At 47.3% G+C, this 27,404-nt stretch overlaps 1 protein-coding gene across 1 annotated transcript; it reads left to right on the top strand.

Annotated features, from left to right (window-relative positions):
* The first annotated feature begins 539 nt into the window (after nucleotides 1–539).
* On the top strand, nucleotides 540–27,404 carry LOC120838747 (C-1-tetrahydrofolate synthase, cytoplasmic). The gene is made up of 14 exons (XM_040208792.3): nucleotides 540–920; nucleotides 3,729–3,813; nucleotides 4,532–4,645; nucleotides 5,285–5,421; nucleotides 6,382–6,482; nucleotides 7,406–7,542; nucleotides 8,412–8,523; nucleotides 10,292–10,464; nucleotide 12,007; nucleotides 15,721–16,413; nucleotides 18,664–18,740; nucleotides 19,305–19,445; nucleotides 25,051–25,231; nucleotides 25,744–27,404. Exons 1-14 carry the CDS (start codon nucleotides 868–870, stop codon nucleotides 26,556–26,558), a joined length of 2,820 nt encoding a protein of 939 aa, XP_040064726.1. The 5' UTR covers nucleotides 540–867; the 3' UTR covers nucleotides 26,559–27,404.

The following is a 27,404-nucleotide window of genomic DNA, read 5'->3' as shown; positions in this document are numbered from 1 at the left end:
GACACGCTATTATGCTTCTTTCGATCAAGGTGAAATTTTTTTACTTGGAGTTTGTGTACGGATGGCTAGACCCCTGGCTGCGTCTGCGCGTGGGGAGTGTCTGTGAACCGTTGGAATGGGTTTGCATGATTTGTTTTGATTAAGTTTGCACAGCTTGACTCATCAATCCTCTGTTCTGTCAACATGACTGTACTTTAACTTGGAAATAGAAAGAAATTAATGCAATCATCTTTAAAGAAATATAAAGCAGTCACATAAACAAATTCAAAATAACTACCGAGGTTTTTTTATTTTTTTATCTGTTTTTTTTTTTTACATAATATTTTATATTTTAAACGCAAAAAAAGAAATGAAACTGAAACCGAAACCAAGCCACGCATTGCACTACATCCACTACTTTATTACGTACTGTGGGCGACGCCATGCTCGTTGAGGGCAAAATCGATTTCAGACCTCGCGGCTCGCAGCTGTCGCAGCCTCCAACGCGTCCAACGCTCACTGCCGTCGCCCCAACCACCCCGAGCCACCCCAAAGTTGGGCACCCCTTGAATAAAAAAAGCAAGACCTAATGATGATCGCGCAGTTCGAGACAGCTATTAGAGATGCCGATCTGTTTTTGCTTCTTGACCGCACGCCGCCCGACGCTCATCTCGGACTGGTTCCTCTCTTTCCACCTTATCACGTGTCGGTGTTGGTCTCGTTATCGTCGCCGGAGGGGCAGCGAGCTCCAAGAAGCCGTACTACGAGGAAAACTCGATAGCGCCGCCGTCAAGCCTCGTCGTTTTCGGGCACGCCGACTAATCTGTTTCAGTCCTCAACGGCCTTCTGCTGGTCTCCGGTCATCAGCGGCTAGCAGTTCCAGCAAGCATGTCGGACGCGTCGGGAGAAGCAGTTATCCTGTCCGGTCGGCAAATAGCCAAGTAAGTTCGTCGCCGTCACCGCGCCTGCAAAGAATACAAACAAGCGAAAAAGAAAAGGGCTAACTTTGCGGAAGTGCGCGGAGATGCAACCTGTTGCTTCGCGTTTCTGGCGCGGAGTTTGGGTCGGGGTTGGGTGAGGGCGCTGAAACCGAAAATGAGCACTGTCCGCCAACTCTTCTCACTTCGTTCCTGTCTTCGCAAAAGTTTTCTACTGTTCCCATTGAATGCACGTTTGTTTGTATTGCTTCGTCCTCTTGCCCTTAGGTGTATTAACCGGTCTCTTTCAAGAAATAAATCCCGCTTGAGTTGTGGTCGTTGGTAGAGCCATCGCGCTTGGGCTGCCTTGTTTTAACTTTGGGTCCACTTAGGCGGAGGCATGGTTTTAACGGTTTTAAGTCGGATTGAGTCAATTTTGATTGAGTCCGTCAGCCTGTGCGTCGTTGTGTCTGGACAGCAGTTGTGCAAGCGACAATTTTCAATCGAGGCGGTTTATGCCTTGGCTGTCTGTTTCATCATCTTATCTCTATCAGATGTTGAGGTCGTGTCCTTGTGGGATGGGCCCCGCCAACCGGCGACGCGGTCTGCCCAGACGTGCACGATAAGAAGCGTGCTCTTTTTAATCTTGATGGCTTTATGGCGCGACGCTCGCCATCGCGCTGGACGTGTGGAAATTGCCACGAGTTTAACTGATATGCACGTATCAGACTGCCTTGTCAATCGAGAAGAGTCGCATTTCTTGAGAATAAATTGCAAGTCATCGTGTACTGCGTGCCCGTATGCGTTAAATACATTTATGCTAGAAGCATTTAACGTGTTCCTTTTCTCTGGCACATAGAATGATATCTTTTGGGCTGCATTATCCATTTTTGCCACCAATGATGGGTACCTTGTTCTCCTAAATGCCAGGACCCATTTAGATCATCTGCAATGATGGGAAGAGAGAGAGAGAGAGAGTGAAGCAGTTTGTTTGAAGTGCAAGGTGATTGGCCGTGCGCATTGAGGATGGCTGACCTCAACCAGTCCTAACTTGCAGCGAAGGTGCATGCCGGCTGGGCCAATAGATCGATCTCAACAGTCAGTTTGACTACGCCACTGCTGCCGTAGTGCATTCGAGCTTTGCGCGAGTGGAGCATGAGACGGCACAAGCATGCACGGCCATCTGCGTCCTGTGAACCAAAGTTATGGTGGCGTCACGCATGCGCCAAACACATAGTGAAATTGGTCCATTGACTGTCGACTTTAAAGGGGCCCTGCAAGGACTTTTTACTGTTTTTTAATTTGCACCGAACCTGAGCGCACTGAACGTATATAGTAACCTAGTGAAACTTCTCTTTTTGCGAAATTCGCTTTATTTTAAAAGTTATTGGCAATTTAGAATTACAGAAACAAGTAAAAAATAACCTCCTTCATGACGTCGTAGGTCCTGGCTAGTGCCACTAAATAAGCTACGCTTCAGAGTAACGACACTTGGCCATATTGTGTCTTAAAATCATGGTTGCCAGTTATCTGAAGCATTATCTGAAATCATAGGAAACGCTTTTCTGTCCTCCGCAAATGTTTAGACAGTTTGCGGCAGAGCAAAGCAATATTACATGACCTTCCTAACACCGGATCTAATGCTGAGGAAGTCACACTTTCGAATCATGACGATCGGCAGTTGCGTCTGCTCTGCATACGAGCCAAAATGGCGGTGCCCACAAGAATGTAGGGGAACGGTGTGCCGATACTCTAAGCGCAGCTTATTTAGTGGCTCTAGTCCTGGCTTGAGTGGCCGTGAACTAGAGGACGAATAGTGAGCTCTTCGAGCGCTCGCGGCCGCCGCACTCTGTGTCGACGGCGCCAGAGGGCGCCACTAAAGCATGTTCTGGATAGGCTGTATGCAGCGGGCAGCCAAGGCGGCTTTCATTGCGTTTGCGGCGCGATTAAACACTAATTCGGCATGACACTTCATTGGCCACAAATGACAGCAAACACGGGGTAAAGATCAGTTCAGAATGGGAGCCACTTCGCGCTGCCATACCGCGAAACGGCCAAACCGCAAGACAAAGCCTCTCGCCGAAGGCCTTCGGGAAGGCTCGGAGCCGGTCGTATCCTCTTGTCCATACGACTGCAGCGCCACCGCGTACATCCGGGATTTTTCCGTGTCGGCGCCTTATCCCACTACTCCTTTCTAGTATGCGCCGCCTTTTCCACTGCTTGGCGGCGGGTATGTCGACGGGTCATTTCTTGTTTCCGTACTTTATAAACTGCATTTCTTTCTTTTTTTCATCTATAATAGTGAACAAAAACTATTTTTATAAATAATTGAAACGGTTCGCGCCACTTATATTTTGTATTTCGACCAAAAAGAAGTTTTTAGTGGCTCTGATTAGTAGTAAGCCCAGGACCAAAGACGTCACATTTTGCGCGCTTTCGGTACCGCGGGTCGCCCTCATCGGTGGAGGAGGTTTCCGTGTCGTCCGGTTAAAATATGGCGCACTGATATTTAGCTACTCTTTCCGTGCCCTCTGGCTTGCCCGAACCCCAAGGGACGTGGAAACCGCATAAAAGGTAGACGCTTAAATATGATTGCAGGGCCCCTTTAACCATGTGACTGCATGTGCAGAGCTAGAGGGCGCAACTGCATGATGTATCGCACGATTCATCCTGTCCTGTGCCTCGCCGTCAGCACTGCGGGCTCTGACGTGGTTTTTTTATTCGTAGCATTGAATTCTGGGCAAAGACTCGAGATTTGTTTCAGAGTTCTTGAACTACACCATCTTGTTCTCAAGCCAAGAAAACTAATGTCGGGGTATGAATCTGTTTCAGAGAGATCCGTGAAAAGTTGGCCGTTGACGTGAAGGAGATTAAGGCTAAGCACCCAGAATTCAAGCCTCTCCTGACCATTGTTCAGGTAGGAATTTAGTATTTAGAAGTGTAATGTCAAAGGAACCATGAGCAATTTTTTTTTTTTTTTTTGGGGGGGGGGGGGGGTAAATAGTGTTTAGATAAAGAACTCTTTACATGCATAAGCCACGGAACAGGTAACAGTTCTTGTTGACATGTGCTAGGCTTTTTGAAATAATTTTCGTTGTGACTCAGCATTTGACAGCTATATTTTTGGGAAAAAATACATTGGTGTCGGATACTTTTTTGAGGTAGTGTGATAATTTAAACAGCTAGCATATCTGCTGCCAGAAAAGACCTGAAAATTTTCAGGGGAGTTTTTGAATGTTTAAAGTAGTTTGATTAACTTAAACGGCCAGTGTGTCTTCTGCCAGGAAGGACCTGAAATATTTCAGGGCAATTTCTCAATGAATGTTACTTTGTCATGCACTTTCTTTGAAGCACAGACATGTATTGAGATGATTCAAACACAAATTTTCTATGTGCAAGTGTAGTTCTCTAGTTTTTATTTATTTTCCATCTTGAGCTCACAGGTGGCCCCTGTCTGCAGTGGTGAATCCTTACCATCAGTGGGGATAATTTGACAGCTCTATTTTCTGAGATATTTAGTTGGGGAAACTTTGGTACTGTGGAAAACCCGGCAATTTTGTGAAATTGGTAAATGTTAATTATGGTGGACACCAGTGTTCTGAAGCATGAAGCAATGCTTTTTTTTTATAATGCAGGTGGGCGGACGGGAAGACTCTAATGTCTACATCCGCATGAAGCGTCGTGCTGCCGAAGAGGTTGGCTGTGATTCTCAGCATGTCAAGTTCCCCAGGAGCATCACTGAAGAAGAGGTATGCATTGTCCGGTTACGTTCCGATCAAAAACTAAGGACCGCAAGCTTGGAAACTGGGATGCTAGGCACATGGTTGGGTCGGGCAACCACATAGTTAATATGCCATCGCACCTTGTTGACATGTTTATCGTCTAGGTGGTGCAGTCAGGGAAGGAGTTAATTACTTCACCTTTAAATTGTTTTGTCTAACTTTTCAGTTCATTTTCTCAGCTATGCTGTTGTCGGGCTGTTAAGCGTCACAACCGCTCAACGACTCATTCATATGGCTCTTGCATGAAACAGTGGTTCAGGTTCCGGAATTTTCACGAGTTGAGATAGAGCCCTTGAAAGGAGACGAGGTAACATTCTGTTCAGTGTTATGAACCCTTTGCCCAGGTGCACCTCATGGCATAAAGCCAAGTCTTAGTGTACTTACGAACACAATGACAAAAGAATGGCTTCAAAAAATTACGAGCTTCTATTCTAGTGCATGGTTACGCCATCTGTGGGTGTAAACTGAAATAATATCTTCGTGTGCAGTTTGTGCCCTTTTTAATGCCGAAATTACGCTATTGTGTTTGACTGGTACATTGCACGGTATGGAACCTGCCTAATGAACTTTTTGCGGGACTTGATTCTCTTCTTTTTCTTATTTCAGCTCGTGAAAGAAGTGGAAGCTCTGAACCGCGACCCCAACATTCACGGGATTATCGTACAGCTTCCGCTGGACTCGGAGAACACAATTGATTCCAACCGCATCACGAACGCAGTCTCGCCCGACAAAGATGTTGACGGGTCAGTAATTCTTTTGAGCCCTAATTTGTTTTGCAACAACGAAGTGAAAGATAATTTGGTTTCTGAAAAACCTTTTCGATGGGCGTTGCTTTTAGGCTTTCTCTGGTTACTTTTGTTCCCTCTAGTTGCAAAAAAAAAAAAAAAAAGAAGGGGGTGCGATATGGAGGGAATAGCTATACTTGGGTGAAGTTGGAGCAAATTTGTTTTGGGATTTTGATTTACGTTGGTGCAACTAGGAATCGTCAGAAGAGATTTTGTTTTTGCCGTTTTGCAAAGATATTTTTTTACCCATTTATTGTTCCGAAGAAACATAGCGAGTTAAAAAATCGGGGAAAAAACACTACGGTGCCATTTTCTCTCTTTCTTGCCGAATTGTTTTGGGCTTTCTTGGAGTTCATTTATGTTAGCCTTGTGCAATGTTGGTGTCGTGTGCATCATCCCAAGTTCTTTCCAATGCCATTTTCTTGAGAGCGTTGGATACCAGACATTTAGCATCAGTTGTAAATGTAGCCCGACAAGCCAATATCCAAACTTAGTCTGGAGTCGGATGGAATGTAAGCTTATGTCATATCGGGACGGATCAAGTTGGGACGGGTCAAGTTGGGACGGGTCAAGTTGGGACGGGTCAAGTTGGGACGGGTCAAGTTGGGGCGGGTCAAGTTGGGGCGGGTCAAGTTGGGGCGGGTCAAGTTGGGGCGGGTCAAGTTGGGGCGGGTCAAGTTGGGGCGGGTCAAGTTGGGGCGGGTCAAGTTGGGGCGGATCAAGCTTGGGGCGGGTCAAGTTTGAAACGGGTCAAGTTTGGGACGGGCCGTGAAAAATCGAGACAGGTTTGTTTGGGGCGCTCCTTATTGGGACGGGCCGCCTAAAGCGTCTGGTTGGGGTGGCATGTGACAAATCAAACTGCTGTGATGATGGAAATGAGCATTCTTTCTGAGACGCTTGTTTGTCTCATGCTTTCAGGATTCACGATCAAAACGCAGGGCGCTTGGCTCACGGCGAGCTTGAGGGTTTTTTTGTACCCTGCACCCCAAGGGGCTGTCTGGAGCTCATCAAGCGTTCAGGCGAGTTTTTCGCTGCAACACCATTGTTCAGCAATACAGTGCCTGCTCCAAAGCCAGTGTGCTGCTCCTGTGTATTTTTGCCGTACTTGAAGAATTGCATGCTAAACATCACAAAGGTTACCTGTGTATTGCCCTATCCTCCGAGACCTTGGAATATGCAAGTCTTTTTCAAGGTTCGAAAGTCGTTCGGGAAACCATTGTAATCCCCCAAACTTCTTTACATAAAAACAATAAACAAGCGAATTTGGGCTTCAAAACCAAGCTCAGACAGTACAAAACCTATAAGTAGTTGCTACATCCTCAGTATGTCTTTAAAAAAAAAAAAAAGAAACAATAAGGCGTGCAGAAAGAGACCATTCTGACAAGAGCTTGAGAGCAAATTGGTTCTTCGAGCTAATAAAGAATATTAGTGCAAACAGAAGTCAGAAAGTGGCTGTCTTCCTATTAGGCTAGCATGATTTTGCCAATGGATCAAAACCTCCGTATTTTCTCGCTACACTGAAAAGTACAAGTAGTAGCTTCAAAAGTAATTCGCTATACTTTTCTTACGGTACTTAGAACTCAATTACTTTCCAATTCAGTCATTTCTATTCTACTCAAATTAACTTTGAGGCCGGTACTCCTTAACCTAACTACTTTTCTTGAGTGACTTGTATATGTCTAGTCAGTAGTGCATTTAGCCTGTTCTTCGTTTAGCTATGTTGCAGCAACCAAGACATACCAGGCGACAGACTCGTGCATGAAATGCACTGTCTCATGGTGCACCACTATTGCTTGATTGTTTCAATCGAAGAGTGCCAAAAGACTCGAGAAATGCAGGGTCATGACACAAACACCCTATCAAGAGTGTCCACGGATGCTCTTAAACTCTGAACTTGGCATCTGCACTGCGAGTGTAGTTATATTCTTTCTATGCAATACAGGCGTGACCATTGCTGGATCCCGGGCAGTGGTGCTTGGACGTAGCAAGATTGTCGGCTCGCCCATGTCCGCCCTGCTGCTGTGGAGCCACGCTACTGTGACCACCTGCCACTCCAAAACCAAGGACCTGGCTGCCAGGGTATGTGGGGGGAAGCTAAGGTGCGCAAATATTTGAAATCCCGAATGATTTGCGAATAGTTGTTTGCTATTCGATTCTACTTGCAGCATGGTTTGGCTGTTAAGTATTTTTGAAAGTGACGAGTAATGTCTTCAGAATTCTTTGGTTTCGTGCAGAAAGGCTGAAACGCCGGTGCGAAGCAGCTTCACTTCGTGCCGGTGTGCTTGGAGAATAAGCTGACGTGTTGGAGTGTGTCAGTTGGCTTGATGGTCTTTTTAAAGGGCACTGCCAGCAAAGAAAGCCTCAAGCTACATGCAAACAAATATGGTAGTCATTGCTATGCACAGATGCATGGATATGAGGTAAAGAGAAAGACGAAGCAGTCTTGTTCTGAGCCCGACTGAGAAAGACGTCGTTTCCTTCACCGGCGGGTCCCAGTTTTGGACTACGCTATGACCCACGCGAAGTAGCCCGAGCACGTAGGTCCTCCTCATCAGACGAGGCGGCCATGACCAGCTTAGGTCTCCCAGATGCAACAGCTGGACTTCCTTTGTTACCTAATTGGCACATTTGGCAGGCACTTGTTTCAAATCTACCACTAAAATAGTTGTTTTGATGCGGTTTTTCTTGAAAGGTGATTGGGTTGAAGAAGGTTTCAATGTGGTTTTTCTTGAAAGGTAATTGGGTTGAACAAGGTTTTGATGTGGTTTTTCTTGAAACGTAATTAGGCTGAACCAAGGAAAGTTGAAAGCTGGACTTTTAGGTCAGTCATTACCCAAAAAAAGGGGTGTGACCTATAAAAGGGAAGAAGGGGACAGTCACTAAATAGATGGACAAGTTAGAGGTATATGTGGCCTTTGCCCAATGGCTGTGCTTTGCATTGGATGCAGTGCCGTGAAGCAGACATTTTGGTGGTCGCCATTGGCCGGCCACGGATGGTCAAGGCAGACTGGGTCAAGCCGGGAGCTGTGGTCATAGACTGTGGAATCAACGCCATTCCTGGTAAGTAAGCCTGCGAGCGTCAGCGAGATGTGTCGCCTTGCATGGTTTCGCTGCATCGGCACACTTTGCCACCAAACTGCCACTGCACTATGCATTGCATACTGTGAATGTCGTACCCCGGTAACCGATGAACAGTAACCGATGAACAGGGTTTGTCAGTCTAATTCAGGGTTCTTCAAACTTTGTGGCTAAGGGCCCGAATTAGGTATCTGTTGCAGTTGCCAGGACTGGAAAAAAATGGTAATTATAAACGAGAAAAATTTAATAAATAAACCTAGATAAGCATTCAGACACAAAAATAAATGTTGGAAGTATTAAAAGAAACAAAAAGCTAATATGGATGAATATATATACTTCAACTTGAAATTTGATATTTAGCTAATTATGACATTAACGCAACAGTTGTGGCCAAGAAAACTCCCCAGGCGTAAATCAAAGCGTGTGGGAATTTAGCACATTCACGCAGTGCAAAAGACTAAGGACAATGATCAACGAGTGTTGACAATATGCAATGGTTATGGTGGAAGACACTTGCACAATGATTCATGATAATGCAAAGGAATTTAACATAGTTAAACATACATTAAGCAGGGACACGAAGAATGATGATGCTGGTAATGATAAAGTTCAATGAATATTATGCTGTTTATCTAGTCCTTCCTTGGATCTTCGTTATGTAAATGGTGAACTGGTAAAAAGAAAATGTGTTGACAGTTAAATACAAAAATTAAATTTATTGTGGCACAACCTTCCCAAAGTGAACTCGATTAACGTGCTAAATAGATAATACAATAGCACATGTAAGTACACGAATACGCAACACTGAACTGAATAACACTCATAGATGCGTACCACTTAGTCAAAAATAAAGCACCAAAGACAAATCGTGCATCTCTACTCATCATGGGCAGCAGGGATGAGAAAGTGCTCGAGCCAAGCCGTTTCTGTTGAGTGCTGCTCCTGTCACTTAGGAACACACGCAGGTCCAGTTCGTTACAGAAGTCAGCCTTTCCTATAGACAGCCGGCACATGTTTCAACATATCCCCGTGTTTAGGCAAAGACCCCAAAAAAGTGCCATATAAAAAAAAAAAAAAAAATTAACATTATGTGGATGTAGGCGACTGAAAAGAAAACAAGTAGAAAAGTGTGAAAGAAAGTGGAAACGCCATGGCCGCCGCCTCTGTGGGAGGGTGGTAGCACCACGCGTGTCTGTCAGCATGCGGACAATTGTTGAAAATCGTAAAAAACATTCACCCCCTCCCCACCGAAGGCAGGCAGCTGTCGGGAGGACTTAGCAGTCTTGTGTCTTTAGTTGCATGTGTCTCACAGGTCCTTTTTTTTTCATTAGTGTTCTAGAATATATTTATAAATGCCCCCCCCCCCCCCCCCCCCCTCAAAAAAAAAAAAAAAGGAAGCGGAAAATGTGTTTGAGTAGTTAAGAAAACAGCAATGACTGCTGGTTTGAGATATACCAACAACCAGCCTGCCATCAAAAAAAAAAAAAAAAAAAACTGTCGAAAATTGGGCAGGTGACAACCCTGCTTGGGAGATGAGCGTGTTGGTTCAAGTCATGGATGAAGAAAGAATAAAACAATTAAAACGGGGAAAACACAACCAGATGAAAGATGTTGTTGTTTTGTCCCCGTTTTAATTGTTTCATTCTTTCTTCCTCCATGACAACCCTGTTTGACCCGAACACATTGGTTCGCTTGAGCAAACCATGTTGTACTGCATGTGCAATGTGCTGCATGCATGGCTTTGTTACAGATGCGACGCGCAGCTCGGGGTCCCGCCTGGTGGGAGATGTGGACTTTGACGAGGTGAAGAAGGTTGCCTCGTACATCACGCCGGTCCCGGAGGGGGTGGGCCCCATGACGGTGGCCATGCTCATCAGCAACACGGTGGACTCTGCCAAGCGGTGCCTCAAGGCCTCTCTCGCCGCCAAGGGCGAAGAGGTACGCTTCCCATGGCATCCGCGTTTCTGTTGATGTCCACGAAAAGTGCTTTTTATTCCAAAAATACATTTTTTTAGTCTTTTTATCTTGTAATGCACATGTACAAGCGGGATGAAAAATAGTGAAAAGTACCAATACTGGCACAGTAAATTGGCATTTGGAAACATGAATTTAAGAAGTGAACAAGTTGTAAATATACAAATATGCATGCAAAAACATGCACATGGCTACTGAACAATTTAAGCAAGTCACAGCTTTGAGGAAAATAACTGCCCTTTAAACATTTTGACTCTGAATTCTTTTTGTAGAGAAGTAAAGCTTGGGTGGCATCAACAATTTGGCCCCCATAGAATGTGGCGCCCACCCCTAGCTGACTGAGCTTTTCAACGAAGGTGTATATTAGCAATTTGTTTTACCTCATAAAAATTTGCAGTATCCACAACCTCTTTTTTGAAGATAAAAATGGGTATGAAATCTCCAGGCATTCGAATACCTCTGTGGTGTCAAGGTTTTGTTGCGACCTCCAAAATGCAAGTGCAGGGTTTAAACACAGGAGTCAAAGAAAGAATAAAAACACTTAGGGACAAGGACAGACAGCACAGTTCCTTGTCCCCAAGTGTTTTTATTCTTTCTTTGACTCCTGTATTTTCACCAACACGCTCTTTCATCTTGTTTTGCAGGGTTTAAACCTGGGTGTATTCAATTCTGTGTAAGGTCGTTCGTAGTTTTGGAGACTTTTCTAGCCTATGGTCTTAACGTTTTTATCTCTGTTACTGGGGGCTCGGCGCATGCCGTTTCTACGGGCAAACAAGCAGTGCTACTCACCTCTGTAGCTGCGGTACAGTGGCTTAAAAAATGGTAGTGTAGTTACTGCGTAGCCCTCACCATGCATCGGGAACGGCCACTTTTTGGAAGACGGTGTAGGTGGCGCTTTGATCCGCAGCTTCGTTCGGGTGCCTCCACCGGCTGGCAGATAGAGGCACCCTAACACGCTTCATAACTAATATAAATACCTCAATAACAATTATTTGTTTCCAATGAACTTCCCACGACACGATTTGTGTTCGTAGGTAAATAAAAATGGGAAACTAGCAGACGGCAGTGTAGTCGACTGCTGCGAATCGGCCGGAGCCATAGCCAGAACGACGGTGCTGCAAGCGCCAGCGCCACCCGCGGCCGTCTTCCAACGCCGTGCCGCTTCTCCAGTTTCGTTCGTTACACTGCCCCCTTTAAGCCACTGTAGCTGCGGTTTCTTGATGTCTGGCTATCGCTTTTTAGACCATCCATCAGTTGATGACCAGTGTTTGCTCACAAGCTATGCCAGAGCTTAGAATTATGTCTAAAAGGCATCCTTGTGTCGCCTAGCATTTAAACTTTCAACAAAGCTGCCAGAATCTGCAATTGAAAGTGTGTATTGTGCACTAAAATTGCAACATAAATTTAGCAGCACTGTAGTACAGACAAGATCTCGGGTCGGTGATGCCACATTGCACCGCAAGTTCACCTTCACCTCGCGATGGACTGTAGCGTCAAGTGATCTCCGGGACGGTGGTGTAGCCAGGGTGGGGGGGTGTGGAGCTGGGATGCCCATGACCTTGGGGTGGGGAGAGGGGCCCCTGCCCCCCTCCACACCCCAAGGTCATAGGCATCCCAGCCACCTTGGCCCCAACCCCCCCTTCACCCCTGACGTTTGCTGCAGTTCACTGTAAAGTGAAAGGGAGTATGGTAGCTGCGTGGCCCCAACCCCGAAATGAAACCTGGGTGTTTGCGGCGTGTTGGAACAGAAGGAGAGGAGGAGGCAATCCCCCTCCTCCCCTCAGAATCCCCACTTCCTGATCACTTCCGGTGCCGCACGTTTCCATAAGTGAGATGTGCAGGAGTTGTACTAAGTCACGATTTTGTTCTCTTGCAGTTTTAGATTGCCATACTGAAGTGAACCTGTGCCGGACGTGCCAGCTGCACAGCAATAAAACTGCTACTGCGTGCATACTCGTTTCATTGGGATTGTTTTATTTCCAAGGTTGATATAAATATATTAAAGTACATCTGCGTTGTTGTCTTTTTATTTTACTAATTGGAGCTTGAGGCCCTGATTCTTGTCAAAGGATGTAAGGTTATAAAGAAATACTTTAAGTGGTTTCAAAAATGGCAATTAATGGATGATTAAATTATAGTGGTTCCAGAAATGGGTACTTGAAATAAGTCTCAAATCCTGTGGGACTTGAATGAATAAAAATGTTTATTGAAGAATAAACTGCCTGTCAAACTACAAAGCATAAAGTCAACGGGTAAGGGTTAAGGTCAGTAGTAGTGTGTGGGTGGGGAGGGGGGCGGCACGCAGGTGCGGATAAACTAGTTGGGCTGTCTACACATTGAGTAGATGTGAACAACTAAAAACCTTCATCTGATGTAGTCGTAGGACTTAAAAAAAGAAGCAAACAAATCGGGCTGTTAGCATATGTCTACCGTAAAATACCGGGCAAGCGCCCACCCAAAATTTTGAGGTAACCATGAAAAAAATGGGGGATGGGTGCTTGTCCGGTCATCAATTCTACATATAAATGTACCGTGCATATTTTCTCGGACCTTACAAATTTGGGTATAGGCGCTTAATGTGATATGGGCGGATGCACGGTATTCTACGGTATTCCTGTGGGGCAGGTACCCAAGGAGCAGACATGCCTATGCGTTTGCATATGCTTACACCCACAGGCAGCGCGTAGGGCCAATGCACTATACTCCGTTCACCCTTGAGCTGAGACTAGAAGTTCCGCCTTCAGAGCGAGCCTTCTGCCCTTGCTAACATAAGTGTGAGCACGCAGGCATGCGCAACCGAAAAACCTGCGGAAGCCAGCGAGCTTGTGCTGAAGATGGAGCTTTTAGTCTCGGCTTAAAGGGATTACCTGGTCGAAACCGGAAGTACTTACGTTTATGCGCCAGTTGCATTGAGGGACCCTTCACATAGACAAACATTGTTTTTATTTTGATATATGATGTCCCAATATTAATTGCACCTTTCATGAGTGTGTGTACAAAACTGCACCCCAAATTTCGCCAGTTAATGGTTGACATCTATAGCTGCTGCGTGACGTCGCATAATGCAAAGGATCGTCGAATGGTCGGGATAACAAGCGTTTGTCATTGGATACCTTGCGTTTTGTTCCGAATTGTATAGCCTCCTAGGCTATATCCTACTGAAATACATTTCCTGTAATGCAGTTCCCAAGCATGTGCAAAAAAGTCGTGCCTTTTAGCAGGATATTGCTCGAAAACAGCCGTTGGCTTCGAGCAAGCATATGCCGTTTCGAACATGCACAACTGCGATGGCCATTGATCGGACAAGGGGCGCTTGCAAAGAGAAGGATACAGATTTTTCCTCTGAAGCGGCATCTGGGTCCACATATTGGCGGATCCACTGGATTGCTGATGCGACTGTAGGTCGTTCCCTCGGCGGCAAACGGAGAGTCGTTCAAAATGCATGTAACATTTCCAGATCGTTACTTAACTCTGACGAGCTTTGTGAATCGTGGCCACGCTCCATTTTCGCACGTAGGTCAAACGAATTCTGGCTGTATGCGTGCTAAATATAACTTTGGCATCGTTTCAAGATGGTCTAGCTGTTGGTTTTGGTTTCGCTGCATAGTCAAACCGATTGATCCAATATGCGCGAAAAGTGGGCAGAAGTAATTGAATATCGTTGGCACAGCATATCGCACCTCAGCTTACGAACCTTCTATCCGCTTAGAGCTCGGCTGGTAGCTCTCCTCAAGGAATGATTACTGCATAAGCGGGATCTCGATCTTGACGGAAACCCAGTGCTGCTACGCACCGTGATGATCCATTTTGCTCATCGCTGCACGTCTTGCAGGTTGCAGCTGCTGCCCGGTGGTTGTGGCACTCAACCGCGCAACACAAATTTCACACATCCACGAAACAAGTCGAGCACAACAAAAATGAAGCAAGCTGCTGCATTCACTCGCAGGCAAACGAGACGAAAATGCTTGCTTTGCATTATGTGACGTCGGAGCTTCAATGTTGCCAACAAAAGCACTTCACGCTAGGATGCGATTGGATCAGTTTAAAATTCAAGTACTTGTGCAGAGGCGCATATAAAATTCAGATGTTGCACGGACGATGCATTTCGAGGCAATAACAATGATATTCAATTGTTTTCTCAAACACAAACCTCGACGAGCACAGATGACTTCCATTCCCGTTAGTTCCATCGGATCCCCAGTGGAACTAACCTAAGTTTAGTTCCACTGGAGATCCGTAGGCGGAGCGGACTCGCAGGGTATTTAGGCTTTTATTTGTACATGATAAAGTTTTTATTTGTACATGACATACGAGATCTCAACTATCCAGAACACAATTTGCAACTCGAAATTCGTTTTCTTTCTGCCCAAAAACCGCCGAATGAGAACTGGCCGGTTTGAGTAGCGCTCACTCTCTTCTTAATGGTCACGTGCCATTTTCTATGGCTTAGACACAACCACCATGACCACCATAGATAAAGTCGTGGGTCATCGAAGACACGCACTCAATGCTAAAAATAAAAAAAAGACGTTATAATACCCATCTGTTGTGGCTTAAAAAAAAAAAAAAAAGTTGCACAGCCACGTGATTTTTGGTAACTTTTCCCTCCTCTAGAATTCTTCCTCTCCAGTCTAGTTTCAGTTTCGAGCAGTTGCGTTTTTATTTTTTTTACGTTATGAAAAATATACGTAACGCTGCAGCAAAATATTGACTGGGTGGTCTTCTGATACCATAATAAAACGCCTGGCAAAAAACAAAAAAAAAAAAAAAAGAAAGAAAAGGGGGCGGGGCGGGGGGCATTAGTACAGGGCCACAGGGCTCCAGCACTGGGGATTACACTAGACTAGGCAATATATAGCACGAAATATGTTAACGCAGAGTGTAGGTCAATTAACGCACCGACGCACGCCGACACTCGTCATGTATCTCGCGCCAAAACGAATCGCCAGGGTGGACTCGACTGGGAGAAGGAAAATACAGTCGTCAAACAGCCCTCGCGGAGATAAAGTGGCCTTGAGTGCATTCCCGCTATCGGTGCCAGGGAAAGAACACGATCTCGGCACTCCGGGCTGTATTTTTCGCCGCTACGTTCACTACACAGACCTGAAGCGCTCAGCCATGGTAAGTGTTCGATGCATCCTTAACCTTCCCGCAGACCCGACGGTCGTCACTGAAACAGTGATTCCTTTGGCGTGCAGACAGCAGCAAGCTGGACTATGCGGTTCCTGCCGCTCCAGCGGCAGTTCCCGGTTCCATCGGATATTGACATCGCCTGCTCGCAAAGACCCAAGGACGTCGCCGAGCTGGCCCGGGAAATGGGCCTCGGTCAGGATGACTGGGAGCCGTACGGCCGCCACAAGGCCAAACTCAACCTCTCCCTCCTCGACCGACAAGGCGCCGACGGGCACTACGTTCTGGTGACCGGCGTGAATCCGACACCGCTGGGCGAAGGCAAGAGCACGACTTCGGTGGGGCTGGTTCAGGCCCTGGGGGCGCACCTCGGCCAAAACGCGATCGCCTGCCTGCGACAGCCGTCGCAAGGCCCTACGTTCGGCATCAAGGGCGGGGCGGCCGGCGGCGGTTACGCTCAAGTGATCCCCATGGATGAGCTCAACTTGCACCTCACCGGCGACATGCACGCCGTGACGGCTGCGAATAATCTGCTCGCCGCCCAACTCGATGCAAGAATGCTGCACGAGGCGACTCAGAGCGATGCCGCCCTGTTTGCGCGGCTGGTGACGCCTCGCAAGGGCGCCAAGTGCTTCACGGAGTCGCAAAAGCGGAGGCTGGCCAAGCTGGGCATCCCGACCGATTTGGAGCCCGACCAGCTGAGCCCCGAGCAAATGAGACGGTTCGCAAGGCTCGATGTGGATCCGGCGAGCATTACCTGGAACAGGGGTGAGCGTTTTGCCTTCCTCAAACCAGCTGCTCGAACGGCTGGGACACGCGTAGACACGGGCGAATCAGCCGACGCCCGCCTCCCGTCCTGCTTGTAAACAAGCGGAGACACCGGTTTTACCGATGATGATGATAATTGATTTTTATGCATGGATAAATGATAGCTTGTATGCCCTTCGTATTGGGCGGCAGCTCGCGCCACCTACGGTTAAACGTGCCCCGAACTTGACGGTGACGTTGTAGCATACGTTCATAACGCTTGATTGGCTGGGTGCCGCCTCGGTGGCTCCGACCTAGGAACTTTTCTTGGCAATGCAGTGGAAGGTACAGGCACGCGTTCCCTCTCTCATTTTGTGCGCAGCAAAGCTGTGCGCGGGCCAAGGTGTTGCGCGGGCTCGGGCTCTCCACCTCTTTCCATTTCCGGGGAGAGGAGGAGAGCCCGCGCGCGCTCAAAATGGGAGAGGGAACGCAGGCCTGTACCTTCCACTGCATTGTTGCAATATAGGTGAAGCCTAGTCATAAAAAGTTTAAACGATATTGTGGCCAACGTGACCGTAGATCTATGGATGGTTAATTGTAGAAGGATTCCTTGCAGGCAACGTTACTAAACCACTCAGTTGGGAAACTGCCATAGAGACTGCCCTGAAAAAGTGTCCCCGATCTGTCCTCGAGCACCGAGATAATGGCGAACACAACGCCGCCAGTTCTCCCACAGCGGCCACCACTCGAAGAACTGCACGTGGCTTTAATCGGCCATTTTGCGCCGAACGCGCCGCGTCTTACTACCGAAGTTAAAATACACCTAGGTCGGGACGCGCTACCTGGAAGCACCGCTGAGGCATGGTTGTGTCAAAGCAATATTAATTGTGCCCCAAAACCTTGCGAACTAAAGTTTCTAAAAACATCACGCGCCCTTCATTTTGTACTAAACTAATAAATTTCATACAAAAAGAGTGTTTTCCATTTGTTTTTACGCAAAAACATGCTTTCTAAAAGCTCAAGGTGACCACACTACAGACAAATGATAAATGATAAGGAGTGGCGCTGTTGTCGTATTTAGCTCGGTCTCGGTGGACGCCAGCAGCCCAGGTTTCGACGGCGAGTTTCCCAGCTGAGTGTTTTAGTAACGTTGCTTGCAGGCTTGCGTGCGCTTCGTCTGGTAGGTTTTATCAGATCGAAGGCTAGACTGTGGTGTATTGTAGTACCCCATAGCTAGACGAAGGCTAGCTAAGGTCACTTGATGTGGTCACGTTGCCTGATAAGTGAGGAGAGTAAGGAGGAAAATGAGAAAGAGGCGAGGCGTCAAGGGAGCATGGTTTGTGGAGGCTACGCGACTGGCATCATGCTCTCCTACCCTTCTATCCTCCTTGGCTCCAACGTTAGCTCCGAGGCAAAGCAAAACGCCAGCCTACGGATCCTCAGGTGGCAGGTTCAAATCCCGGCCGAGGTGCGCGGAATCTGATGGAAGTTTATTGTGGAGAAGGCGCCGTGATTTCGGTCGTACGTCCAAAGATCCCCAGGTGGTCCAAATTAATCCTCAGTTCTCTGCTGGGGCCCGTCGTTAATTTATAGGTAAAACACAATTTGATTTTTTTTTTTTTTTTTGCTTCATTGGCTGGGATGATTTGTAGCGTCCGAGATCAATAATCGTTGCGGTTTCTAGAGGTCCTTTGAAGTTGGGCTCGAGGTATCGCTAGTGGCGAACTACCGGTTTTTAGAAAAGTGGTAGTTTGCCAACGAACTACCGCCTTTTTTAAAAAGCAGCCAACTTCGCTGTAATGTATATTGCACTAGCCTAAGCCTGGGGACAGCACCAGTGTTGGGAGTTTAAGTGCGTTTCGATTCTTGTTTATCCTTGTCTGAAGTACATTTCACACAGTCCAGCCGGTCTGCTTAAAGGGAACTCAAACAGAAAACTTTGACAATAGATTGTCTCTAAAGTACTATAATTTGTATTAAATACTTTTCTTTCTTCTTTTAGTGTAATGTTTTATTTCCTTGAGAATAAAATTTGCATCGCCGATCACTCACTCTCCACCCAGACGCCAAATTTGTTTCAAAGATGCCCGTTGATGTTCTAATATTTTCCAAGGAGGAAATAGCGGCCGACTAAGTCCCCTGAAATGCACATATAGAGATAAATGGCGTCGACTTTAGTGCTACATTTCAGAGGAGACTGAGTGGTATTTTTAGAGTGAAAAAACCACTAATTACTAACACTGGCCCACACTGTATCTTGCCGTTGCGCAGTGATGGACACAAACGATCGGTTCCTGCGGCGCATCACCGTGGGCCAGGGACCGGCTGAGTGCAAGGTGTCGCGAGAGGTAAAAGAGGGGTCGCCGTTCCACAGTGGTGTAGCCAGGGGGATTACCCTTCTTACCCCCTCCCTCCCTCCCCCACGTCTGCAAGTACGGCCTCAGGGTGGTGTTGCCTCAGGGCGCGACCATAATTCGATTAGACACCTTGCTAGGGCGTCGTAGTCGGATTTTTTTTTCTCGACCAAGTTTTTGGTTTTACCATTATAAAGAAAATATTGTGAATCAAAATTCTGCGATCTGTGAGCAGCAATGTCAACCAGAATGTTTTTTTTTTTTTTTTTTTTGCCGTTTTCTTTTTTCTGCATAGGGGGAAAAACAGTTTTTTTTTTTGGCTTAATACCACCCCCCCCCCCCCCCCCCCCTTTTCCCAAAGCACATAATTAAATAAAATTGGAGTATGGTGAATGCGTCACCTAGACACCTTTTCGAACAGTTTCCATGCTCTCCATTCGTTGGTTTATTTCACTGGGTTACGCGAAATCTTTATCCTTGGCAGTAAAGTTAGCTGCTAAGATAGACTAAACGTCGTACATAGACAATCGTGACTGTCCGCAATGTTTGCCTTTGTAGACGCAGTTCGACATCACCCCTGCAAGCGAAGTGATGGCCGTGCTGGCACTGGCCAACGACCTGCAAGACCTGCGCGACCGTCTTCGTCGCATCGTGGTTGGAACCAGCCGCCAGGGAGAGCCTGTTACCGCTGACGATCTGGTGACTTCCCGCACCTGTTCACTCTTTGTTTTCACGTCCTCTAAAGATTTTTAATGCTAAAGCATTCACTGTCCCATGGAGGGAAGCTGGCGGTATCTGTAGCAGTGAAAAACGGCATCTAAATTCATTTTCCCATTGGCTGAGCGAAACGGTACCTAAAGTCCCAGTGGATGCGACGCGTGATATCAGCTGCTTTGTCGTAGAAGCCGGCGAGGCTGTTCGAGGTCAGAGCGGACGCGCTTCAGAAATAAGACACAAAGCAAAGCAGAGCAACGCAGATGCATTGTCACGGAAGCCGTGAAGCCGGCGGGGTTCGCAGCGCCTGCGCAGTGGGAAAGCGTGATGTCACCGCCAGAGCGCCATGTGAAAAGGGAAGACGTGGCACATCATCAATCATCATGCGCACTGCTTGTAGGAATGCGATGCATGTAGCAATGGTTTCGCATTGCTACACGTAAGCAGTCCTAAGTGTCCTCTAATTTTTAGAGCGCAGCTCTTAGGGGCCCGTTTCCGGCTTGAGTGGCGTCGCCGTCGGCGTAACCGCGAGGTCACGTGACCCCTCCCAAGGAGGACAGGAGTGGGAGGGAGGAGGAGGGGGTGGAGGAGGAGGGGAGGAGGACGAGGGAGGAGGGGAGAGGGAGTAGCAGGCAGGATCACGAGGGGAAGAGGAGGAAGGAGGGGTGTACCCTTCCCTCCTCCTCCTTAAGAGCTGCGCTCTAATTCGGCGTTACAGGGAGTTGTAAAAGGCTTTCATTTTGTCACCTTTTGTTTCACCCGATCGTATATGCTCCATCGTATATTCGTAAATCAGTAGCACCGTATCGTATACCCCTAATACTTCATTTATTGTTTCCTCAAGGCCCGAAAGGCATTGCTAAAAAAAGAGAGCAAGAAAAAAAATATAAACAATGCATTACAAGTTAGGCACAATCAATGAGGATATTATAATTGATGGCAAATCTAAAGGGCTCAAGAAAAAAAAAATATAATATGTTGTTTGTTTTTACCTTTCTTCCAGTGCTGTCGTCAACAGTTGCCCATTTTTTTTAAATATTGTATTTTATAATGTTGAATTTCCCGGCATGAAAGGAAAAATAGAATAGGAATAAGGAGAGGCTGGGATGGTTCTTCAGTAATTTTCAGGATACTTCAGAACGCGCGAAGAGACACTTCTCCACCACGTGAAGTGAAAGTCTGGGAGTCCATCTTCTGTTTGGACACCCATCAGGCAAACATCACGGCTTTTTTCCGCGACTCCTCTGCATTTCTGTGGCATCGGTGCTCGTCAGACTTGGCATCACCGCCGCCTTCATCTGTTCTGTTGCGCCCTCATATCTTTCCCTTTCCCGTTTTCGAGACTTGAACAGCACCGGAGGCCTCTAGGCCTCCATCAAAAACACAAACAAACCTTGTCAAAAAAAAAAAAAATTCTTTTGACAAAAACAAAAAAAAAAAGAGGAAGAGATAATATAGTAAGGGTGCAGGCGAGCTGATGAATGTTAACCACTTTGAATAAACCTAATACTGGGGCAGAAGTTAACATATAAGTTATATGTTCATTTCTGCCCCAGTCTCAGGTTTATTCAATATAATTAAAAAAAAAAAACTGGCGAGAGCGGGTTGCCACATTTTTGTATGGCGAAGGACATTGTTGATGTGTGACACTATCAGCGCACTTCTGAAACCTCAGACTTGTCGACTCCAGCCAGCAAATAATCTATTCTGTACCCATTTTATCTGGCTTGGCTTCACTCAAAAGAGTGGTTGATAGGACGGACACTGTGTAGACGACACTTGACAGAAGCACTGCAAGGCTGGTATGCTATTGTAGACAGCACCACAGAACGGAAACTTGCGTTTAAAAGACCCCCTCCGCCTTCTGTTCTCAAAAACAAATCTTGTTTTTGTGTTTTGCAACTTTTTTTTTTTTTTTTGCATTGTGTTGGTTAGTGTGTGATGCGCAAAACACCATGCAGCGCCTTGAAGGAATAAAAAAAGGAAAACACAATGAGTCAATTTTGGATAGTTTTGTCAATAAAAATACAAATAAAGTCAGAAATGCTTTTTTTCCCCCAATTAGCTTTTTTTTTTTTTCTGCCTTTTTAAAGTAAAAACGCTTTTGGAAGGCGTTTTGCCAAATCCAAAGTTCACCCACTTTTTTGTTGTCCGATGTTTTGAAGCTTCCAACAACTTTAACACGCCAACACGGACTTTTGTCCACATCAGCAAAGGGGTATAAGCACATACACTATGGCAGGAGGGAGCTTCGGTTGCCTCGCTTTCAGCGCGGGCTTCGAGGATGGGTTGCCGGGACCCGTCCTCGCTTTTAAAGGGACACTTCAATGAAATTTCGGCGCTTATTTTTTGGTTTATATGTGTTCAAAGGAGCTGTGTCACATCGAACACCGCAATATCTTGTTTAAAAAAAGTGAAAGCCGTTTACAACTCCCTGTAACGCCGAATTGGAGCGCAGCTCTTGAGGAGGAGGAGTGAAGGGTACTGAGGGGAGGATAGACCCCTCCTCCTTCTCCTCTTCCTCCCCTCATTCTTTAATATGCTCCGGGGGGGGGGGGGTTGTCACATGGCTTCGGGAAGGGGGGGGTCACGTGACCTTGGGGTGTCACGTGACCTTGGGGTGTCACGTGGAGTGACTTTGGGGTGTCACGTGGGGTCACCTTGGGGGGTCACGTGACCTTAGGGGTCACGTGACCTTGGGATAACCTTGGTTACGCCGACGGCGACGCCGCTCAAGCCGGAAACGGGCACCTAAGAGCTGCGCTCTAAAAGTCACGAAAAGGAATTTTAAAATGAATTAAACGATTAGCAAAGAGCACCTGGTAGATGTCACTAACGCCTCGTCTGTAATGCCCGTCTAGCAACCTTGAGAGGTAGCGACGGCACCTGTCTCGCCTCCCGCCACGACAAGAGAAGAGGCGTAAGAGGAACTCCGCTCTTCCCGAGAATTCCTTTTGTGTGACCCAGAAGTCGCTAATGTCCCTCTACTAGATTATAGAAGATTAACCCGTCACTCAAAATTCGTACAAAAGCAGCCGCTTCGGTGGCTGGAACGACTAGGCCATACTCTCAACGTGAGCCTCCCCATAGCTTTGCTCGTCCCGAAACGACCTATGTCACGATTGCGTTGGATGTCACGTAGTCTTTGCTGGCTGTTCTCCGAGCGCTTGCCCGAGTGGGCTGTTTGTAACAAAAAATACAGCCACCAGGCTCAAAATACAAACGTGCGATTGTCATTTACGGATATTGTGGTTCATACTCAACATATTTTTGAACACGACAGGTATATTTCAAATTTGCGTTGAAGTATCCCTTTAAAGTCTAATCTTGCATGCAGAAAAAGTGTGAAGAGGCTTGAAATGTAAGTGTAATTAACCGCATTCGTGTACTTCAGGATCGGCATGTAAAGTTATTTCTGGGGTAGGTTGTGTTAATCGAGAATTACAAGAAAACAGCAGGCAAGGCTCATGCTTGCTGAGCGGAATCGGCTGCAACTCTAGGTGCTTTCTTCCCACGGAGTCGGTCACGTGATCCCCAAAATGCCTCTTGCAGGTGCGTCAACCTCCGGCAGAGATGCCCGCGTTGATCGGCAAACCGGCCCTCGTGTCGCAAACACACACCGAACGTCGTCCATTCGGTTGAGGGAGCGGACTACCGCTCCCATTTATTCACGTGCCACGAAACAAAATGAAAACGTAGAAAACTCACATTTTCACCGAATGTGCACTGAGTCGTTCAGTTTTACCGTGTGAAATTTCAAGGCTCAGTTTTCTTCCTGAAAAAATGAAAGCAACACGCTTTCCAAAGTTAGTTGCTCTCACGTTCGCAAACGACTGAGTTAGCTACACTATTAACTTGTGGCGCCATCCTCCGATAGGCGCAGCTAGCAGACAACAGAGTGCGTCGTCTGCTCGCTGTGCCTATCGGGAGATGATGCAACAAGTAAAGTACAAACTAAGTGAGAGGTTATGCACTTCAAGTAAAGTAGTAAGTATACGCCGGGCACATTGTGCTTTAAGTGAAGTACTATAAATACAATGTACATACTTTCAAACGAGTACTTTTTAACAGGATCTTTCATGGTGCCCTTTCATTACCCTATAGCAGTTGCGTCAATATATGGTCAGCGGCACCGGGGGCGGTGGCCCGCCGCGACCCCCCCCCCCTTTTCACTGCCCAGCTGCACCCTTCTGAGTGCTGCACAGGGCGTGTTCCTTCCCCCTTTTTTTTGTGGATGCCACTGCCCTATAGGGTGTATTCACTGGCGGTCATAGCTGAGCTTGCTGCTGCTTTCGAACCACCGGGGAAGAGAGAGAGGGGAAAGCTGCTGTTGTACGAATTTTGAGTGAAAGTTAATCTTCTATAATCCTCTAGAGAGAGAATAGCAACATCTGGGGGAAGCCCGGGACATACAAAGGAAGGTCCCGGTGAGAAGAGAGCTTCTCCTTCCCTTCACCTCTTGTGATTGCTATAGAGCTGACGGGAAACTCCTCCCAAACATGCGCTGTGAGCAGTTACCTCAAATATGGCGTCCAGTGATATGCATTGCCTCAGGGGTAATCGGGGGAGCATCACTTATCTTCGGAAATTGCGACGAATAGTGGATAAAGTCAAGTGGCCACAGAGTAATTCCTTTACTCCCGCTGAAAAACTATTTAACACAATCAACTCATAAGGCACTTATTTGTATTCGTCTTACAGCCGGCATTGCTTCACTCGGAGAGATGACCAGATAACGTCTCGAAAGGCAGTCGCGAGTTTTCACATGACAATATGCCGTTTATGCCGTTTATGTTACACGCCGTTTTACAGCAGATGCCACCGGAACGATGCGTCGTCTGCTCGCGTCTCTGCTGAGAGTAGAATATCCCCCCTGCAGTATCACTTCAGAGTCGACCAGCATAATTTTGTAAGACAAATTTAGCAGAAGACCAAATTTGGGGTATGCAGTGTGAAGTCGGGAGTTGTACTTCCCTCAAAAATTACAAGAAAAAAGTCCTTTAAGGAAAGTACAAGTACATATACTCAGATAATGTACTTCAAGTGAAGTACAAGTTTTCTAAATTTAATTGAAGTTGTACTAGCTTTAAGTACAATGTACATAAAGTAGTTTCCAACACTACAAACACTATACATTAAACACAAACTACAGTATATACACATCAAGTAAATTTACCAGTAGGCCTAAACCCTGTGGCCGCCCGAGTTTAGGCTCCCTGAATGCTTACCAGTAGGCAGGGGCGTAGCTCAGGGGGGGGGGGGGGGGGGGGGGTGGTTTAAGGGGCTTTAGCCCCCCCCCCCCCCCAAATCCAGCCGACCCTAAATATACACATGCAATTTAACCCCTTTCCCTCTCTCTGCATCCCAAGTTATAGACATCCCAGCCACCTCAGGCCGCCACCCCCCCTCCCCCCCATAAAAAATTCCTGGCTACGCCACTGGTCGGCTCACAGCAGGAGGGACCAGAGGACGCAACTACCTCGAGCACACGTGCTGGAGACCGAGCTTTCGAAAGACGCCCTCTTGCTGTTCTCATTTTGTCGGTGGCTGTATATGTATGGTTCGCAGTTCAATGTTTCGTCTGGCGTAGGGTGCTGCGGGCGCCATGTTGGTGCTGTTGCGAGAGGCGTCGTGCCCAACGCTGCTGCAAACCCTGGAAGGCACCCCCGTACTCATCCATTGCGGTCCCTTCGCCAACATTGCGCACGGCAACTCGTCCGTCATCGCCGACCGGATAGCCCTGAAGCTGGTCGGCCCCCGAGGATACGTCGGTCAGTAATGCGCTCTGCCGAAAATTGTAGCTTGTGTTCCGTTTCCAATAATCATTACGAAGGTTCACTATGGAAAACAGTGCGGAAACAGCTAGGACAAGGACTGAAAGTTATCATCTTTTGTCCTCTGCATTTTTCGCGCTGTTTGCCACAAGGAATACTAGCCCAACTTTCGGTTCTTATGGAGGTTACTCACCAGAATGCGTGACCGTGGTGTTGGGTTGCAGGATATTTAAACGAACACTGACCCGGGAGATGCACGAGGGCGCATGCACGAACCGCGCCTCATGTCGTCGCGCCTGTCGCGTTTCCTACAAGAGCGACGTTCGCTTCTCCCGCGATACTTGAAGTAAAGAAAGTGACGCGAGACCCGAGCGTGCGCAAAATCATCGCTCCTGCCCGCTGTGCTGCACATCCGTCGAACTCAGGAAACAGGAACCGACAGTGATCATGCGGCCATGACACAACACTATTCTACAAGTGACGTCCACATTGTTTTGATTGTTTTTCAGTGACCGAGGGGGGTTTTGGCGCCGACAACGGCATGGAGAAGTTTGTCGACATCAAGTGCCGCGCGTCGGGGCTCTCCCCTAGCGCCGTCGTGATCGTCGCCACACTGCGGGCTCTCAAGGTCCACGGAGGCGGGCCACCGGTCTTGCTGGGGTCCCCGCTGCCACCAGAGTACGGTTGCGAAAACATCCCCCTGCTACGCCAGGGTTTCTGCAATCTGGCTCGCCACATCGAGAACTGCGGGAAGCTGGGTCTGCCGGCCGTGGTCGCCATCAACGGCTTCTCGTCGGACAGCAAGGCAGAGCTGGAACTCCTGCGCGAGCTAAGCCTCGCGGCCGGCGCCAAAGACGCCGTGATCTGTAGCCACTGGGCCGACGGCGGCGAGGGCGCCCTGGACCTTGGACGCGCCCTCATGAAGGCCTGCGCTGAGCAGCGTCCCAAGCTGCGGTTTGCGTACGACCTCAATATGAACATCATGGCGAAGATCGACGCCGTGGCGCGTACCATCTACGGCGCTAGCGGTGTGGACCTCAGGGAGGAGGCTAAGGCGCAGGCCGAGAGGTTTGAGAAGCAGGGCTATGGCAAGTTGGCCGTCTGCATCGCCAAGACGCCGCTCTCGTTCTCCCACGATCCTAAATTGCTGGGCGCTCCCAAGGACTTCGTGCTGCCCGTGAGGGAGTTGCGACTCAGCGCTGGCGCGGGATTCGTCTACGCGCTGGCGGGAGACGTGACAACCATGCCTGGTCTCCCGACCAGACCGACCTTGATGGACATTGAGCTCCATTTGGAGACCGGTTATCCCACGGGTCTTTTTTGAATTATTCAAATCATTTTTGTGTGATTCAAACTTAATCTTGTGCGTATGCGTAAAGTCTAGACATATATGTGACGTATACAAGCGTAAAGTATACTGCATGTGGCAAGTCCATGCAGTTATGCACTTTGTATAAGAATTATTGACTCTAATTTTTCTATGGCGCAGTCATAACTGCACCCAACAAAAGTGGCATGCCATTTCCCGTGGTCTGGCCAGGTGGCTGAAATTAAACCTCAGTCCTCCGCTGGGGCATGGCAGATGCCCGTCAAATTTAGCAGATTGTTTTCGAGGGCCCGCTACCACTATGGGCCTGGGCGTCATAGCATGCGTCGAAGTGGCAAATGTGTTAGTCCTTATGGCCACGCTCTGTATATGATGACGACGCAAATGAACTAAAAGCAATAATATTTTCAAAATATCACGAAAGTTTTAGGACAAACCCTTTCAGTCTACCTTTTATAGAAACGCTGAGCGGCAATCACAATGCTTGTTTTCCTAACCAACATTTTTTTTTTCACTCGGCGCCGTGATCCAGGCGAATAATCACGCTGAAAGGATCAAAATGGTTTACCATAACTTATACGCACCTTCGTACTCGGATCAAATCTGGCCTAAAATAGCGCGTACCTAAGGTAAAATTTTCTTGTACAGGATAAACTGGCAATGGCATACTGGCTGTTGAGGTTTGTTCTTGACAAGATGCCAGTCAATTCATTTTGAAAATAAGCATTACCCTTGCGAATTTATATTTTATTTTATTTATTTATTTGTTACATACTGCAAGCCTCCATTAGGCCCTTGCAGGATAGTGGTCCTACAGATGCAAATAAAAGAAAAAGACATTTC

Source organism: Ixodes scapularis, unplaced genomic scaffold, assembly GCF_016920785.2.
Source record: "Ixodes scapularis isolate PalLabHiFi unplaced genomic scaffold, ASM1692078v2 PGA_scaffold4__175_contigs__length_147842914, whole genome shotgun sequence".
Taxonomy (NCBI): domain Eukaryota; kingdom Metazoa; phylum Arthropoda; class Arachnida; order Ixodida; family Ixodidae; genus Ixodes; species Ixodes scapularis.
The sequence above is the reverse complement of the archived record's forward strand: the minus strand, read 5'-3'. Positions and strand labels throughout refer to the sequence as shown.